This window comes from Staurois parvus, unplaced genomic scaffold (genome assembly GCF_062004578.1).
Source record: "Staurois parvus isolate SC_StPar_1 unplaced genomic scaffold, SC_StPar_1.0 ptg000059l, whole genome shotgun sequence".
NCBI lineage: Eukaryota > Metazoa > Chordata > Amphibia > Anura > Ranidae > Staurois > Staurois parvus.
In genome coordinates, this window is record NW_028317855.1 from 3664575 (window position 1) to 3682638 (window position 18064).

The following is an 18064-nucleotide window of genomic DNA, read 5'->3' on the forward strand; positions in this document are numbered from 1 at the left end:
TCCTTTGAGGCCCACATCTAATCGCTGTCCAAATCATGCCACCTCAACCTCCGCAACATCTCCAGAATACACCCCTTTTTAACCAATGATAGCACAAAGCTCCTAATTAACTCCCTGGTTATCTCTTGCCTTAACTACTGCAACTCCCTCCTCATTGGCTTACCTTTACATAGGCTATCCCCACTCCAGTCCATCACGAATACTGCTGCCAGGCTCATCTACCTTACCAACCATTCAGTGTCTGCTACCCCTTTCTGCCAATCCCTCCACTGGCTTCCACTCGCCCAACGAATAAAATTCAAAATACGAACAACAGCCATCCACAACTCTGCCCCCAGCTACATCACTAACATGGTCTCAAAATATCTACCAAACTGCTCTCTTCGATCCTCCCAAGGCCTTCTGCTCTCTAGTTCCTATGTCACCTCCTCCCATGCCCGCCTCCAGAGCTTCTCCCATCCTATGGAACTGCCTACCCCAATCTGTCCAACTATCTCCTAATCTATCCACCTTTAGACGATCCCTGAAAACCGTTCTCTTTAAAGAAACCTATCCTGTTTCTAACTAGTAAACTGCCTTTTATTTCTTCCATCAGCTCATCCCCCCCACAGCTATCACCTTTTGTATCACTCAACCCTTCCTCCTAGATTGTAAGCTCTAATGAGCAGGGCCCTCTGTTTCCTCTTGTACCAAATTGTATTGTAACTGTTATGTCTACCTTCATTTTGTAAAGCACTGTGCAAACTGTTGGCGCTATATAAATCGTGTATAATAATAATAACTTGTTCATAAACAATATAAACGTGGCATTAATATTTAAATCTCAGTGTTTGCTGATACAAAGCTAAGCAGGGCAAAAACATCACACCAGGATATAGAAACTTTACAAGAAGACCTCAAGAAATAGAGGGGTGGGTAGCTAGATGGCAGATGAGGTTTCATATTAATGTACTGCACTTGTGAACTAAAAATATGAATACAAATTACTCACTATAAAACTATATTTGTACCTCTACAGCTCTGGCTCAGCCACATCTTAACCAGTTCTCACCCGGCCAATAGCACAAAGGCGGCTGGGCAAGCAGCTCGTCCCTCCGGGTGGACGCCATATGGCGTCTTTTCAGGCATGTGCAGGTTGCCTGCCCGCAGGGCCGCACTGCGGCGTGATCTGTCACCGGCCGTGTACCTCAGACACGGCCGATGACAGATCTGTGTACCGGCCCCGTTTCCAGTACCATGTGACCTGCTGTGACCAATCACAGCAGGTCACATGACAGTTGTATATAATGGATGGCTTCCTTTCATGCCATCCATTGTATACTAGTGTGTCTAGCTGTGAATGGTCACAACGATCACATGCACAAGCTGGGCCAATCACAGCCCAGCTGTGTCATGTGATTAGCCGTGGCCAAATCACAGCTAAGCACAAAAAAAACCCTGAATGAATCGATGTCATTCAGGTAAATGCTTGCTTGTAGCAAAGTAATTATTTACTATAAGCAAATTGTGTAAAAAAAAAAAACAAAATACTGATCACTACCCCAAAGTATTACAATGTTACTATGGTAACACTACACTACTTTGGTCATAGTGAAATATGAAAACAAAATCTTAAAAAAAGAGAAAAAAAATGTAATAAAAAATTAAAACTAATAAAAAAATAAAAAAATTAAATTTTTTTTTTTTTTTTTTTCGTACTGTCACCAGTGTCCCTGATCACTTCCATGCCAGTTATATGATGATGCTGTACTGCACTGGTAACAGTATGTAAAAAAAAAAATTGTGAAAATAATTTTTAATTTTTTCATTTTCTGAAAAATAACAAAAAAATTACAACTTCAAAAAACTCGCCATGCCTCTTATGAAATATGTTGGACTGTCTACTTTGCAAAAGGGGTCATTTGGGGGATATCTGTACTGTTCTGACATTCTTGGACCTCAAGAAATTAGATTGGCTGTCAGTACTTCAGGATTGATCAATATTCAGCTATATACTATAGTTTGTGAACTCTATAACTTTCCTACAAACTAAATAATACATCCTAATTTGGGTTATTTTCACCAAAGACATGTAGTAGAACACATCTTGGCCTACATTTATGAAGAATTATTTATGTGCAAACTTTTATAACAGAAACAAAGAAAAATGTGTTATTTTTTTCAAAATTTTCGGTCTTTATTTGTTAATTTAGCAAAAAATAAAAACCTCAGTGTTGCTTAACCGTTTCAATACCGTGCAATTTTACACCTTCCAGCCCAGGCCATTTTTCAGGTTTCAGCGCTCTCACACTTTGAATGACAATTGCGCGGTCATACAACACTGTACCCAAACTAAAATTTTATCATTTTCTTCACACAACTAGAGCTTTCTTTTGGTGGTATTTAATCACCGCTGGGGTTTTTATTTTTTGCTAAATTAACAAAAAAAGACCAAAAATTTTGAAAAAAAAAACACCACATTTTTCTTTGTTTCTGTTATAAAAGTTTACAAATAAATAATTGTTCTTCATAAATTTAGGCCGAGATGTATTCTGCTACATGTCTTTGGTGAAAATAACCCAAATTAGGATGTATTTTTTAGTTTGTAGGAAAGTTATAGAGTTCACAAACTATGGTATAGATCTGAATATTGATCAATCCTGAAGTACTGACAGCTAATCTAATTTCTTGAGGTCCAAGAATGTCAGAATAGTACAGATATCCCCAAATGACCCCTTTTTGCAGAGTAGACAGTCCGACGTACTTCATAAGAGGCATGGCAAGTTTTTTGAAGTTGTATTTTTTTGTCATAATTTTTCGGAAAATGAAAAAATGAAAAAAATTATTTTCACTATTTTTTTTTTACATACTGTCACCAGTGCAGTACAGCATCATCATATAACTGGCATGGCGGTGAACAGGGACACTGACTGGTGACAGTATGAAAAAAAAAATATATATATATATTTTTTTTTTATTATATTTAATTTTTTATTACTTTTTTAAAGATTTTTTTTCATATTTTACTATGACCAAAATAGTACAATGTTACCATAGTAACATTGTACTACTTTGGGGAAGTGATCAGTATTTTTTTTTTTTTTTTTTACACAATTTGCTTATAGCAAAGAATTACTTTGCTATAAGCAAGAATTTACCTGAATGAAATCGATTCATTCAGCTTTTTTTTTTTTTGTGCTTAGCTGTGATTTGGTCACAGCTAATCACGACATGTGCATGTGATTAGCTGTGACCATTCACAGCTAGGCACTAGTATACAATGGATGGCATCATGAATGAAGCCATCCATTGTATACAACTGTCATGTGACCTGCTGTGATTGGTCACAGCAGGTCACATGGTACCAGCAACGGGAGCCGGTACTCGGATCTGTCATCGGCCGTGTCCGAGGTGCACGACCGGTGACAGATCGCACTGCTGCGCCGCTCTGCATTAGCGCAAACGGCGCATGTGCGGGAGCACGCCAAATGGCGTGCACCCGGAATGCAGAGACACATCTGAAGCCGCCAAACGGCCATTGGCCGGGCGGCTAATGGTTAAATACCACCAAAAGAAAGCTCTAGTTGTGTAAAGAAAATTATAAAATTTTAGTTTGGGTACAGTGTTGTATGAACACGCAATTGTCATTCAAAGTGTGAGAGCGATGAAACCTGAAAAATGGCCTGGGCAGGAAGGGGGTAAAAATGCCCTGTATGGAAGCGGTTAAGTATGTGGTTCAAATTTGGTCGCTAATCCTCAATAAAGATGTGCTCGAACTGGAGAGAGCCCAGGTAAGGGCAAAATAGCTAATAAGGGGGCTGGAGGACCTCAGTTAAGAGAACTGCCTACAAACATTAAACTTATTCTCCCTAAAGAAGAGACGTTTCAAGAGGGGCTATGATTGCGATATACAAATCTTCAAATTGGGACACATTAGGAGAAAACTATTTAACCTAAGGTCTCCAAAGAACACTTACAGGCACTCAATGAAGTTGACAAAAGGAATTCATTCTTATCCACCTCAATATTGGACTCTTTCACTCTCTTCCTGTCCAATTTTCAGCTTTCAGCACTCTCACACTTAGAATGAAATTTGTATCATTTTTTTCGCTCAAAAAAAGCTCTCTTTTGGTAATATTTAAATCACCAATTGGTTATTTTTTGATAAATAAGTGAAAAAAGACAACATTTTGGGGGAAAAAAGCTTTTTTCCTAGTTTTTATTATAAACTTTTGCAAAGAAGTAATTTTTCTTTACAAATTTTGACCAAAATGTATACTGCTACATTTCTTTGATGAAAATAACCCAAATCAGTGTATATTATTTGGTCTGTGTAAAAGTTAGAGAGTCTACAAGCTATGCCACGTATCACTGAAAATTGACCACATCTGATGTACTGACTGCCTATCTCATTTCTTGAGACCCTAGCGTCCCAGGAAAAAAAAAAATTCCCCCCAATATGAACTACTTTTTGGAAAGTAGACAGTCAAAGGTATTTAGAAAGAGGCATGGTGAGCTTTTTGAAATTGTAATTTTTTCCCCACAATTGTTTGTATAGTGAAGAAATTAAATAAAATGTGTTTTTTTCCACAAAATTGTCATTTTAACAACTTATTTCTCACACATGAACTAAGCATACTTCAGGGCCATCTTTAAAGCAGGGCAAAAAGGGGCAGCTGCCCTGGGCCCAGTTATTTTTGTAGGACCCATATTTTCCAATTGTCCCAGTTTACATACCCTTATCCCTTGAAGACTTCCTCCTGCGCTGTGTCCCGATATCTCAGTGGGAAGTGCTGTCACTTATACTGCCCAGCTCTGCCCTATTGCAGTGTACAGATGACCCAGAGTATGTCAGCATTTACATGTAAATATCTGGCATTCACATGTAAATAGCAGCAGCATGCATATGTATATCATGTCCCCCTGAGGTTCCATCCACCATCACCTCTACTGAATGCTGCCCACTGGGGTGGTAAAACAGGGACATGCCTAAAAGTCCTGCCTGCAACCATGGTCATTGAGCCTACCATCAACCTGTTCTGCAAAGATAAGCAATGTGGTGCGGGTGGGGTGTGCAGAGGTAGACAGAGAAGGAATTAGTTTGGGGTGCAGAGGTGAGCAAGGAGGGGATGTACAGAGGTAAGGAAGGTGGGTGCAAAGATGAGCATAGCAGGCATGTTGAGTCAAGGTGGGGGAGGAGGTTGGAGTGGAGAGGTTGGGGGAGGGTGGGGTGCATAGGTTATCAATTAGTGAGCTGTAATGTTGTGTTGTAATTTTTAGCAGCCAATGAGTAAGTGGTAATGATGCACAGTAACCTATAGAAACCAATCGGTGAGCTGTAATGATGTGCTGTAACCTTTAGCAACCAATAAGTGGTAATAATGCACAGTAACTTATACAAGCCAAATAGTAAGCGGTAATGATATGCAGTAACCTCTAGCAAGCAAACAGTGAGTGGTAAGGATGTGCTATAACCTCTAGCAACCAGTCAGTGAGCAGTAATGACATGCTAACACCTCTAGCAACCAGTCAAAATCGCTGCCTGATCTGCTGAAGTAAACTGATTTTGAGTCTAGCTGCTAATTGTTTGTCTCAGAGCAGGTGGAGAGCAAAATTGCAATGTGGGGGGGGAGTGGAGGGGAAACCAAGAAAATGTTTGCCCAGGGTTCAATCAATATTAAAGACGGCCCTGGCATACTTGCAATTACACCTCAAAACACATTCTGATACTTCTCCCAAGTAAGGGGATACTTACTTGAAATTTTTTCACAGCCTAGCCACATCATCAAGGGGCCCAAAATCCAAGAAGCACCTTTGGGCTTTCGAGGAGCATAAATTACGCATCTAAATTTCTGACTACTTACCACACACCTCTGAAGACCCTGGAGTACCAGGACAATGAAAACACCCACAAAATGACCACATTTTGGAAAGTAAACACCCCAATGTATTTTCTATGAGGCACAATGAGTCTTTTAAACATGTCAATCTTTTTCCACAAGTTTTTGGTAAATGTGTAAACAAAATGAAAACTTTTTTTTGTTTTTTTACACAAAGTTGTAAATTTATAAGATATTTCTAACACACAGCATGGACATTCTAATACACCCCAAAATACATTCTGCTACTCCTCCTAAGTATAGCGATACTACAGTGGGTAAAATAAGTATTGAACACGTCACCATTTTTCACCACATCAGTAAGAACCCATGCAAGCCATACATACAAACAAACCAAAAACAAATACATTCAAAAATTAGATTATGTGTAATAAAATGGAATGACACATGGAAAAAGTATTGAACACGGTAACTGAAATTTATTTAATACTTCGTACAAAATCCTTTGTTGGTAATGGCAGCTTCAAGACGTCTCCTCTATGGAGAAACTAGTCGCATGCATTGGTCAGCAAGACAAAAAGTCTTCAAATCTTGAAGGTTCCCTGGGCCTCTTCTATGAACTATGATCTTAAGTTCTTTCCATAGATATTCTATTGGATTCAAGTCAGGTGACTGGCTGGGCCATTCTAGCAGCTTTATTTTCTGTCTTTGAAACCAGTTGAGTCTCCTTGGCTTTGTGTTTGGGATCACGGTCTTGCTGAAATATCCACCCTCGTTTCATCCTGGTATATGGCAGCAGATTTTTATCGAGAATTTCTTGGTACATTTTTCAACTCATCCTTCCTTCAATTACATGAAGTTTGCCAGTACTGTATGCTGAAAAACAGCCCCACATCAAGATGTTCCCACCTCCAAATTTCACTGTTGGTATGGTGTTTTTGGGGTGATGTACAGTGACCTCCAAACATGGTGTATATTATGGCATCCAAAGACTTCAATTCTGGCCTCATCTAACCAGACTATATTCTCCCGGTATTTCACAGGCTTGTCTAAATGTTGTGCAGCAAACTTTAAACGAACTTCAACATGCTTTTTCTTCAGCAATGAAGTTTTACGTGGTGAGTGTGCATACAGGCCATGGAGGTTGAGTGCATTACTTATTGTTTCCTTTGAAACAATTGTACCTGATAATTCCAGGTCTTTCTGAAGCTCTCCACAAGTGGTCCTTAGCTCTTGGACAACTCTTCTGATAATTCTTTTCACTCCTCTGTCTGAAATCATGGAGAAGCACCTGGTCATGGCTGGTTTATGATGAAATGATGTTCTTTCCACTTCCTGGATTATGGCCCCAACAGTGCTCACTGGAACATTCAGAAGTTTAGAAGTCCTTCTGTAACTATTGCAATCAGTATGTTTTGCAATAGTAAGGTTGCGAAGGTCTTGAGAACGCTTTGCCCCATCATGAGATGTTTTTTGTGTGACAATGAGACACCTTTTTATAGGCCATCAGCTGAGATTAAATCAGCTGATATTACTTTGCACTGACAATGTCCAGGATTGCTTTCTAATTACTAACAGATTTCAGCTGGTGTCTTGGCTTTCAAAGCCTTTTTGTAGCTCCCTTTCTTCATGCCTTCAATACTTTTTCCCTGTGTCATTCCATTTTATTACACATAACATAATTTCTGAATGTATTTGTTTTGGTTTGTTTGTATGCATGGGTTGTTACCGACATGTGGTGAAAATGTCATGTCAATAGCACCTTTAGAAATATATTTAACGAGAAAAATGGTAACATGTTAAATACTTATTTTACCCACTGTACATGTGAGACTTTTTCACAGCCTAGTCACATAGAGGCCCAAAATTCAAGGAGCACCTTCAGGTATTACAGGGGCATAAATTACACATCTAATTTTCTGACTACCTATCACATTTGTGAAGGCCCACTGGGGACACTGACAAATGTTGACAGTCCATAGGCACACCGACAGATGTTGATGGCCCAATGGGACACCAACAAATTTAGATGGTACAATGGGGCACTACTATGTGACAGATGTCGATGGACACTGATACACTGTGACAGATGTTGAAGATCCACAAGTGACACTGACAGATGTTGAAATGGGACACTATTTCAGATGTTGATGGGACATTGTGAGAGATGTATTGTGCACTGGTATACTGGTACAAGTGTTGATGTGCACTTGGATAAGGGACAGATGGTGCTTTGTGCACTGGTGTGGAACGGCTGCACTCTGTGTGATCTGTGTGTAGCTGCACTGTAAAATTATTTTTACTGATGATTAGCTACACACAGATAAACATAGGCTGCAGCGATCCCACTCTTCCTCTCCTCAGTGAGCTCAGGAAAGCCGATACAATGGCATGTGCCTCTGTTTACATTGTGTGGTGGCTGTGATTGGGCACATGATTGGGAGGGCCAATCAGAAAGCCCAAGTCCCAATCTGTGATGCTCTGTGCTCGAGAAATCCAGAGGCCACGTGGGAGCACAGGTTCTGACAGGATGTACGGCTACTGCCTGTCAGAACAGCGCCTGTCCCACCCAGCCATTTACATACAGTGGAGGGGTGGGAAGCGGTTAAACTGCATAAGGGGTTCTTTACTGTTAGGGTGGTAAGGACGTGGAACTTCCCTCCACAGTTGGTGGTGTCAACGAAGTGTTTGGATAAATTAAAAAAAAACTTTTAGAGGTGTTTCCTATTGAACACAATGTACAAGGATATTGAAAATGGTAGTGACAAAAAACCGCATATGCGTGTTGAACTGGATGGACCAGTATCTTTATTCAATTATGTCTAGTGGACAGATGCTCTGCGTTTAGAGACACTAGGAGATCCCGAAGAGGGTGGTTTTGGAACCTTCTTCTGTGGAAGTAAAACCTTCCCACCTGTGACCTCCTCCTTAAATTGGTCAAATGCCTCATTAAACAGACATCTTCCTTGGAAATGCACCATTTACTGGCAGATTCAGCTGTCCAAGCGTTTACCCATAAGATCCGGGCAGGTGAATAGAAATTAGAGCCATTCTGGAAATTTGTCCCATGACCAGGCGTCTACATACAAAAGCAGAGCAGAAGGCAACTGCTGTATTTGCTGTGCAACAGGAGTCATGTTGGTTATTCATTGTCCTATTTCAATCACCTGTAGTTTGACATACGAAATTACAGCAAGAGTTGGTTCCAGGGCTGGGTATGCAAGACTGAAGAGAGCTTTCAGGAGTGTCTTAAACTTTCTATTTGCAGAATCTTTAAAGAAGGAAGATCTTAACAGTAAAATATTTGTTTAAGACCTAATTGTGCAGGATCTAGATAGGAATAGACCACTACTTTCAGAACTCTTTTTCCACTAAGTGGAGTTTGGTAAAGATTTTGAGGGGAGTAAAAATTCTTTCAGACATGACCCAGTAATTATGGACTGCACATTCTATCTCTTCATGAACAGGGAATGTTTTTCAGGGTTTTGTAGGTCTCTTTGAACCCAAATGCCAAGACAAATTTGGGTCAGCTTGCACAATGCCAAGGCTTTTGGTGACAGAGGCAGCTTTTCTTCATTATAGCGACAACCTGGGGCATACAAATCTTCCAAAGCTTCCTCTAATACCACTTCAGCATCCTCTTCATTTCCTCGTGTCCTCTAGGAGTGGCAAATTGGGATCCGACACCAGTTGAGAAACAGAAGTAAGAGAAGAGGCATGGCGTTTTGGGGCCTGCTTAGAGATGGCTGTATTAAAGATGTTAATCTAAGGAAATGTGACAGATGCAGAAAATTCTGGTTTAGTCAAGTGAGCATCTGGTTGTGTGGCTGAAACAGAGCTAAAATCAGATGAGCAGATCATCAGAGCCAGTTCTTGCTCTAGTGCAATTTCCTACAAAATAAAATATCCGAGCAGCTAACGGGGTAAAACCCCCTCCCATTGCCTTTGTTGGGTTCTCAGGTGTGATCAGGGAGCCTGCCAAGGACACGTCCCACGGCATCCGGCTCCCGACACACAGTGGGATTTCGTCACTTCCTGTTCTGGTCCTGGTTTACTTGGCCATTAATCGCCAGGGAAACAGCAGATCAGAAATTAAATTGGGAAAAAAAAAACCAAAACAAAAGTGCCCCCGTTTTCACACTCAAATGCGAACACACACGTAGGACCCATACGCATATGTAAAACGTTGATCGCACAACACAAGTGAGGTATCGACGCAATTGTCAGAGTGACAGCCATAATTTTAGCACCAGACCTCCTGTGTAACTCTAACTGGTAACCTGTTAAGGCTTTTAAAGTGTTGCCTATGGAGATTTTTAGGTACTGTAATTTGGAGCAGTTTCAAGGACGGACACAATTCTAAATATGACATGTTTGGCATTGATGTACTCAGTGTAACATCATATTTTATATTCTACCACACAATTGGGTATTATATTGTGTCTGTGCATTAAAGTTCATTAAAGTGTATTTTTTTGAAAAACCATTGCGCAAATATTGTGTAACATAAAAATATTCAATACCCACCATTTTATTTTCTAGGGCCTCTGCTTAAAAAAAAAAAATACAGTGTATGGGGGTTCTAAGTCATTTTCTAGGAAAAAAATTATGTTTTTTTCCATGTAGGAGAGGTATGCCAGAATTAGCCCAGACTGGAAGTGGTTAAAACAATTTACTAAGCTGGACAGAACTACTTATTGAGGGAGTGTATTCCTTTTTTAGAAGAATCCTTTCCACATGTGGAGATTAAATTCCCTTTTCCTCCACCTGTAAAGTGCCCCTTGTCCTCTGTAATGACCTGAAAGTAAATAACTACAAGTTCACTCTATGGACCACCTATGTTTTTAAATATGGTAATCATTTCCTACCATTGACCTCCTCTTCTCCAGAGAGAATAAATTAAGTTAAGCTAATTATTCCTCATAGCTAAGCTCCTCCATGCCTCCTATCAGTTTGGTTGTCGTCCTCCACACTTTCTCCAGGTCTCTAATATCCTTTTTGTTAACTGGTGCTCAAAAGTGAACTGAGGTCATTCTAATGATTTATAGAGGGACAAAATTATCTCTCTCTCTCTCTATGCAGTCTATACCTCTTTTAATACAAGAAAGTATTTTGCAAACTTTAGAAACTTGGCCCAGCATGCTATTATTGGGTCTATGATCTATCAGAACACCCAGATGCTTCTTGACCATTGACTCCTACAGCCTGTTCTTCTCCTATAATATATGAAGCATGAATACTTTTATACCTCATTTGCAACAACAGTATGTGACCAATTTTGTGATGTGACCTGGTCATCCACCTGAGTCTGAGCTCTGAGTAGCTGAATTTTAGCCACTTGTTTACAAAGTGAGGTGAACACAATTCAAGCATAGTCTTTTTGACAGTAACAGTGAGAAATACACGGTGACCCTGTCACAGTGGGCGTACCCTCAAAGTGGTCTTCAGGGACTCGGTTCCATAGCGATGGTTGGTCCACAAAGGGCCAAGGTGAGCGCCCATGCAGGATTCAGTGCCCAAAGTAACATTTCAGACTGTCCCTAAACAGTGGGGTATGGTTATGGCTTCCAAGGCTTTATCACGGTTGTGTTAATCCATATCCACTGCTTCTATGCTGGCATGTGGACTCATGGAGTTGGGTAGGGTTAGGGAGAGGTGCTCAGGAGGCATGTTCTTTAATGCTTTGTAAGTGTCCAATCAATTGAAAGTACATGCCTAGAAAGCATGGTGTATGAATACAATGCCTGTGTCCTGTACGATTAAGATATTTCTGTTATTTGCCAGAAATACACTTAGGAATTGATTAACTAAAACTGAAGTGTGTAAAATTTGGTGCAGCTCTGCACAGAAATGAATCAGCCTCCAGGTTTTTGTCAAAACATAGCTGCGCAAGTTGAAGTTAGAAGCTTATTGGCTACCATGCACAGCTGCACCAGATTGTGCACTCTCCAGTTTTAGTAAATCAAACTCTCAGGTCTTAATCCTTGTTATGGGCTTCAAATATGGATACCAGGGTACAGAAATAACAATCAACTTTAATTTACAAATATATTGAACTACAATTTGTTTAGACATTTGGATACCACTATCCATGAAAATATTAAAATATTTTACCTTTCTCTACTTTTTGTTGTCCCTCATGCATGGCAGATGAAACCAATCTATGGAATGTGCTCAAGAATGGTGCAACTGATTTTAGCATTGCCTGGGGTAGAAATAAAAAAAAAATAGCATAAAAAAACATTTATAAAGAGAACCGATAATTTTCAAAATACCTTCTATCAAAACATGGTTTAATATGAGGCTTCTAAATCTTTTGTAATACTTAATTTTAAAAACGTGCCCCACTACGTTAACATTCTAACAAAAGTTTAAAAATGATCTGCAAAATATTGGCTTTAGAATGCAAGAAAATATACCTTGGAATGACACTGCAGTATTGAAAACAGCACTTCATGCACTGCCAGGAATATACTGTAGTATTCTTCAATCTTCAAGTGATCCAGAGGCACAGTGAGCAGTGTTCTGAATGAAAGAGTCACATGGTGAGGATTAATCAGAAACATCTCTCCACGCCTCAGTAACAAGGCCATAGTGTCTATTACAGGCACAACAATATCAGAGAGCAGTGAACGGTCCTTGCAAGCTTCATTGCCAAGAGTCTGCAACAAGAAAAAAAAACATTAATAGCAGGACAGTGACTATAATATGTAATTCATGAACTACAATCAAAGAGATTAATATACTTATTGTAACTGCATATTCACACAAATTAACATTATTTAGGGCAGTAAGGCATGTTATGGTTTACACTACTACCTCTCAGCACTGGAATCCTGGGTTCAATTCCTAATAAGGCAATATATGCACAGAGTTTGTATATTCTGACTGTGAGTTTCCGTTAGGTCCACAATCCAACTCATACTTGTATATTTAAATACCTTCTCACCAGAGATCTAGGATAGTATGTCTGTACAATTGTTGTTTTGACATCACATGGTAAAAGCACCTTTAGGGACAGGAACTAACATAAAGGAATTAGAATTGCAGTATACAGTGTTCAGCATAAATGAGTACACCCATTTTGAAAAGTAAGATTTTAATCAATCTCAATGAACACGAGAACGATTTCCAAAATACTGACAAAACTGAGTTTTATAGAACATTTGTTTAGCCCATTTCCTGAAAGTAAGGTTAATAATATAACTTAGATTACAAAATCTTCAGTTTTACTCAAATTAGTTGATGCAAAAATGAATACACCTCACAACAAAACCTACTGCATCTAGTATTTTGTATGACCTCCATGATTTGTAGGGATAGCACCAAGTCTTCTAAGCATGGAATGAACAAGTTGGCAACATATTACAATATCTATCTTTTTCCATTCTTCAAGAAGGACCTCTTTTAGAGCCTGAATGTGGTCTCTTCAGAATTCCCCATAGGTGTTTGATTGGGTTCAGATAAGGAGACATACTTGAATCACTTTCACCCTGTTCTTCTTCAGAAATGCAACAGTGGTCTTAGGTGTGTGTTTTGGATCATTGTCATGTTGAAAAAGTGCATGACAACAAGGGCACGGAGTGATGGGAGCATCTTCTCTTTCAATATAGAGCAGTACATCTGTGAATTCATGATACTAACAATGAAATGCAGTTCCCCAACACCAGCAGCACTCATGCAGCCCCACAGAAGGACAAGGCCATCACTATGTTTCACTGTAAGCACCATGTATTTTTCTTTGTACTCCTCACCTTTGTGACACCATACAGTTTTGAAGCCATCAGTTCCAAAACCATTTGTCTTGGTCTCGTCACTTCAAAGTACAGAGTCCCAGTAGTCTTCTTAGCAAATTCTAGGTGGGCTTTTTTGTGCATGGGCTTTAGGAGAGGCATCCTTCATTGACGATACCCATGCATGCCATTCCTTTGCAGTGTACGCCATATGGTGTCATGGGAAATAATCACCCGTTGGGCTAACTGCAGTGAACTTGCATGGCGATTTTCCTCAACACTTCTCATCAGAAGACACTCCTGTCGAGGTGTTAACTTCTGTGGATGACCTGGACATCTCTGTGAGCTGGCTGTTGTTCCATCTTTGTTAAATTTGTTTCACTTTTGCTACAGTATTCTGACTGATAAGTAAAGCTTTGCTGATCTTCTTGTAGCCTTCACCTTTCTTGCGTAAATAAATTATTTTCTTTCTCAGGCCTTGTGACATTTCTCTTCCATGGGGGTGCCATTGCTGACAGCATGAAATGGGAAGGGGTTATCTTTGTTAAGTAATGCCCTTTTATAATCAACTGCCTGCTGAACACCTGTTTAACAATTTGACTCACCTGTAGCTGAATTCTTGTTAATTAGGATTTTGTTGTGTAAAATTTAGCTTGCTCTTAAGACTTTCATTGAGTGTATTCATTTTTGCAACATGGTCTTAAATGAATTTGTTAGGAAAAATACTTTTTTGTGTGTGAAAATTAACAGATCATGTTTGCAATCAATGGCCCGCGTTTGTGGGAGTATTTTGTAGTATAATGTCCCATAGAAAATGTTGATTCTGAAAGGAAAGGTTTTCTGACAAATCTGTTGGGGTGTACTCATTTATGCTGAGCACTGTATGTAAAAAGCTGTATGTTAGTGTTCTATAAATAATAAAAAAATAAATTTTTTGCAACATTTCAGTGGTAATGTTTGTCCCTTTTTTCTTATCTCATTAAACAAAAATAATGGGTGAAAGTGGCCATTGCTACCATGTGCCATTCTAAATTTTAAGAGTTTTGGTGAAGGAGTTGTCTAAAATGATAAGATAGGAGATCATACATTATCATAATTTTAACTGTATTGTTCTTAAACCAATTGCTTAAAAGTCCAATTTATTCTACCAAAGGTCTTTTCAGCATCCGATGATAAAAGTTTTTGGGGTTTTTTTACATTTTGGATCAAAGATGTAAATTTAGAGTATCAATAGTATTGCGTTTTGCCTCTATTTACTGAATTAATCAAGATCATTTAGGTTAGGAAGAATGTCTTTGAAACTTGTAGTGATCATTTTTACAAACGGTAAAATGCCTATTATCAGATCCTATGGTCATCCTATACATGAAATTAATTGTTTTCAAGATACAAACAATAGACTTTGCAATATTCAATAGTGATGCTGTCCAGGCAAGGGGTTAATGTATCTTTTTTTGAAATGATAGATTTGACAGATCTTGCTATTAAAATAATACTTCATAATATCCCCTGGCTGGTTTTAAGTTAACTATATTTTCATCTGATATTAGATCATAAAAACTCAGAAATAATTCAAAAGACAGTCTTCTGTATATTTTCAGGCAAATGAACCAACTGCTCTATGTTATTTTGAATAGCATATTGTTTATCTAAAATAATAACTTGCATTTATTCCTGTATTTACCCTCTTTTTTTATAAAAGTTAAATGTATAGAAAGTGAAAATATTTGTCTAAGTATTTCCTTAGGTTTAATGATTATCTTTCCAAAGAAATAAACGTTTTGTCAATATATGATACAACCCAGCCACATCCCATCTCCTCCACTTAACCTCCTCCTTTGCACTTGCACAGTGCATACAATCCACCACCCACACCGACGGTAATATCCTTGATCTCGTCTTCTCCAACCGCTGCACTCCCTACAACCTCACTAACACCCCCTTCCCGGAACATGGCGGCACAGGAGAGCAGGGAATAGACACTCTCAGATAGCCTTCCCCACCTACCCTCCCTAAAGTGTCCTGAGGGTCTAATTAGCTGAGCTGGTGGGCTACTGGAGACCAACCTGGAGAAGGGGGAGATCCCGGCGGTGGTGCGGTGACTTGTCTGGGAGCAGGGAGTCGAGGCGGCCGTTCACCGGAGGTCTGCCTGTGGTGATCCGGGAGAGCGTGGGGTTGCCGGGCAACGAGGAGGAGCGGCGTCACCACGTGGGCTGCCGCGGTGGACTGATGGGAGAGAGAGAAACCGGCCGGCGTCCTAGAAGGCTGGGGAAGCGCTGCCCGACTGTCATTACAAAGCTGTCCCCAGGAGAATTTGTGCAGCACAAAGGAGAAGAGGAAAAAGGGACCCAAAGGAACCCCCTTGAAGAAGAGGATACAGTCGCAGGAGATAAAACAACTCAGGACTGCAATTCTGAAGCTGCTCCATAGAGGAGGGTGAGTGAGAGTTGTTGATCTGCCTATGTGATAGCTGTTTAGACTGTGTTATAGGCTGATATTCAGCTTAAGAATTAAGCAGGGGGTTCCCAGAGAGGGTCTGAAGGATTGGAAGAAAGAAGTGACAGTTTAAATATATACCCCAGAGTCTTAAAAAGCCTTAAAAATCCTACATGTGACATGAAAGGGAAAAACAGCAAAGGAAGCATGCCCAAGAACTCCCAAACCCAAACTGTAACGATAAAAAAATACACGTCGCAGGGGAAATTGACTCCAGTAAGATCCCAGGAAATAAGTGAAAGGAGTGACCTGGAAATAAGCTTAGATAATAGCTCAAGAACCTTCCTGGGAGCAGTTAACAATAGCCAACAAACAATGGAAGGTTTGGAGACGGGAGAAATTGAAAAAGATTTGCAAATACCGAATAAAAAGGAAATGGCGGAGATGTTTAAAAACCTGGAAAAAATCAATAAAGCAAGAAATGGGGATAATTCGGAAAGAAATGGGACAGCTGTTAACTAGAGTGGAAGAAACGGAGGAAACAGTTAAATATCACACCCAAATTATCCCAAAACTAGAGAAATTGATAATAGATACCCGGAAGGAACAAAAAAGACTGCTTTATATGATGGAGGATCAAGAAAATAGGGAAAGGAGAAATAATATTAGAATAAGAGGAGTTCCAGAGCTGTTACAGGGGGAAGATTTAAAGGAGACCACATGCAAAATCTTGAACTCCATAATGGATAGAACTGTTGCAGAGACGTTTAAATTGGATGGAGTTTATAGGATAGGAAAGATCCAACAAGAAAAAGGCCCAGAAAAATCAAGAGATATAATCGTTCAATTCCATAACTATGGAGATAAAAATGAGATATGGAAGAAGATCAAAGGAAGATCAAATATTAAATACGGAGGGAAAAATATTCAAATCTTTGCAGATATAGCAGCCGGGACACTGAGAAGAAAGAGGTCACTGAAACCATTACTGGAACTGTTGAAAAAACATAATGTGCAATATAGATGCATGTTTAATCGGTTGGAGAGATGGAGTCACAGCAGTTTTGAGATCCCCTGAGGATATGAAAAACTTCTGTAATAAATTTGAACTGCAGAGAATAGAGATCCCGGGATGGGAAGAGGAGGAGGGAGAGTCATATATGTTGGGAAAAGAGGAATGGCAGCTAGTTAGAAGAGAAAATAGAGAGCAAATAGATAGAGGGACACCAGGGAGGAGGGGGAGAAGGTGAGCGGTACATGGACGGAGCTGAGCCCCCAGGTTGGAATCAAAAGTGGGACCTTTTCCACAAATGATTCATAGGCAAACAAAAAGCCTAATAGGGGGGAGGGGCATCTATGGGGGGGTGGGACCCTCAAAAGATGAGTAGGCAAATGGAAAGCCTAAATAAGGGAGGGGTGGGAGAGGGAGGGAGGGGAGGTGGAGGGAGGGAGGAGGGGGTGGATGGGAGGGAGAGAATTGGGGAGGAAGCGAGGAAAGGGAGTTTTATAATTGACATCTTGTATGAGAGAAGAGGTATAAGGAAGGGGAAGAAGAAAGGAAATGGTAAAATAGGAAGAAGATAAATAAAATATGGAGGAAATACGGTTTGTAACCCATAATGTAAATGGGTTAAATTGCTCGGGTAAAAGATTTAGACTATATAGAGAATTACAGCACAGAGAGGCCTCAGTTGTATTTTTGCAGGAAACTCACCTAGAGCTAAAAAAAAACATTAAGCTGAACTCTAGACATCACCCGACATGGTATTATGCAGATTCCCCAGTTAAGAGAGCGAAGGGTGTGGCTATGGGATTTGCAAAAAACATCAGGTTTGAACTGGAGGATAGAAAGACGGACCCGGAGGGGAGGTTCTTGTTCTTGAAAGGTAAATTGCAGGACACTGAGTGTACGCTCGCAAATATATATTGCCCTAATAGGAAGCCGGAGATGTTTTTGAAAGGGGTTATGAGAAGATTGATGGACTTTGGAAAGGGATATTTAATAGTGGCGGGTGACCTTAACATATGTATGGATCCACAAATAGACACAACATCTGTAGTGCAGAGGGGAAAATA

At 39.8% G+C, this 18064-nt stretch overlaps 1 protein-coding gene across 1 annotated transcript in view; it reads right to left on the reverse strand.

Moving 5' to 3' along the window:
* The window catches only part of URB2 (URB2 ribosome biogenesis homolog), a 95794-nt gene that overhangs the window by 11211 nt on the left and 66519 nt on the right, over positions 1 to 18064 (reverse strand). The window contains exons 7-8 of the mRNA XM_089668553.1: positions 12239 to 12481; positions 11934 to 12024 (exon numbers count right to left, since the gene is read on the reverse strand). Coding sequence (XP_089524679.1) covers positions 11934 to 12024; positions 12239 to 12481 — 334 coding nt within the window. The remainder of the gene's footprint in view (positions 1 to 11933; positions 12025 to 12238; positions 12482 to 18064) is intronic.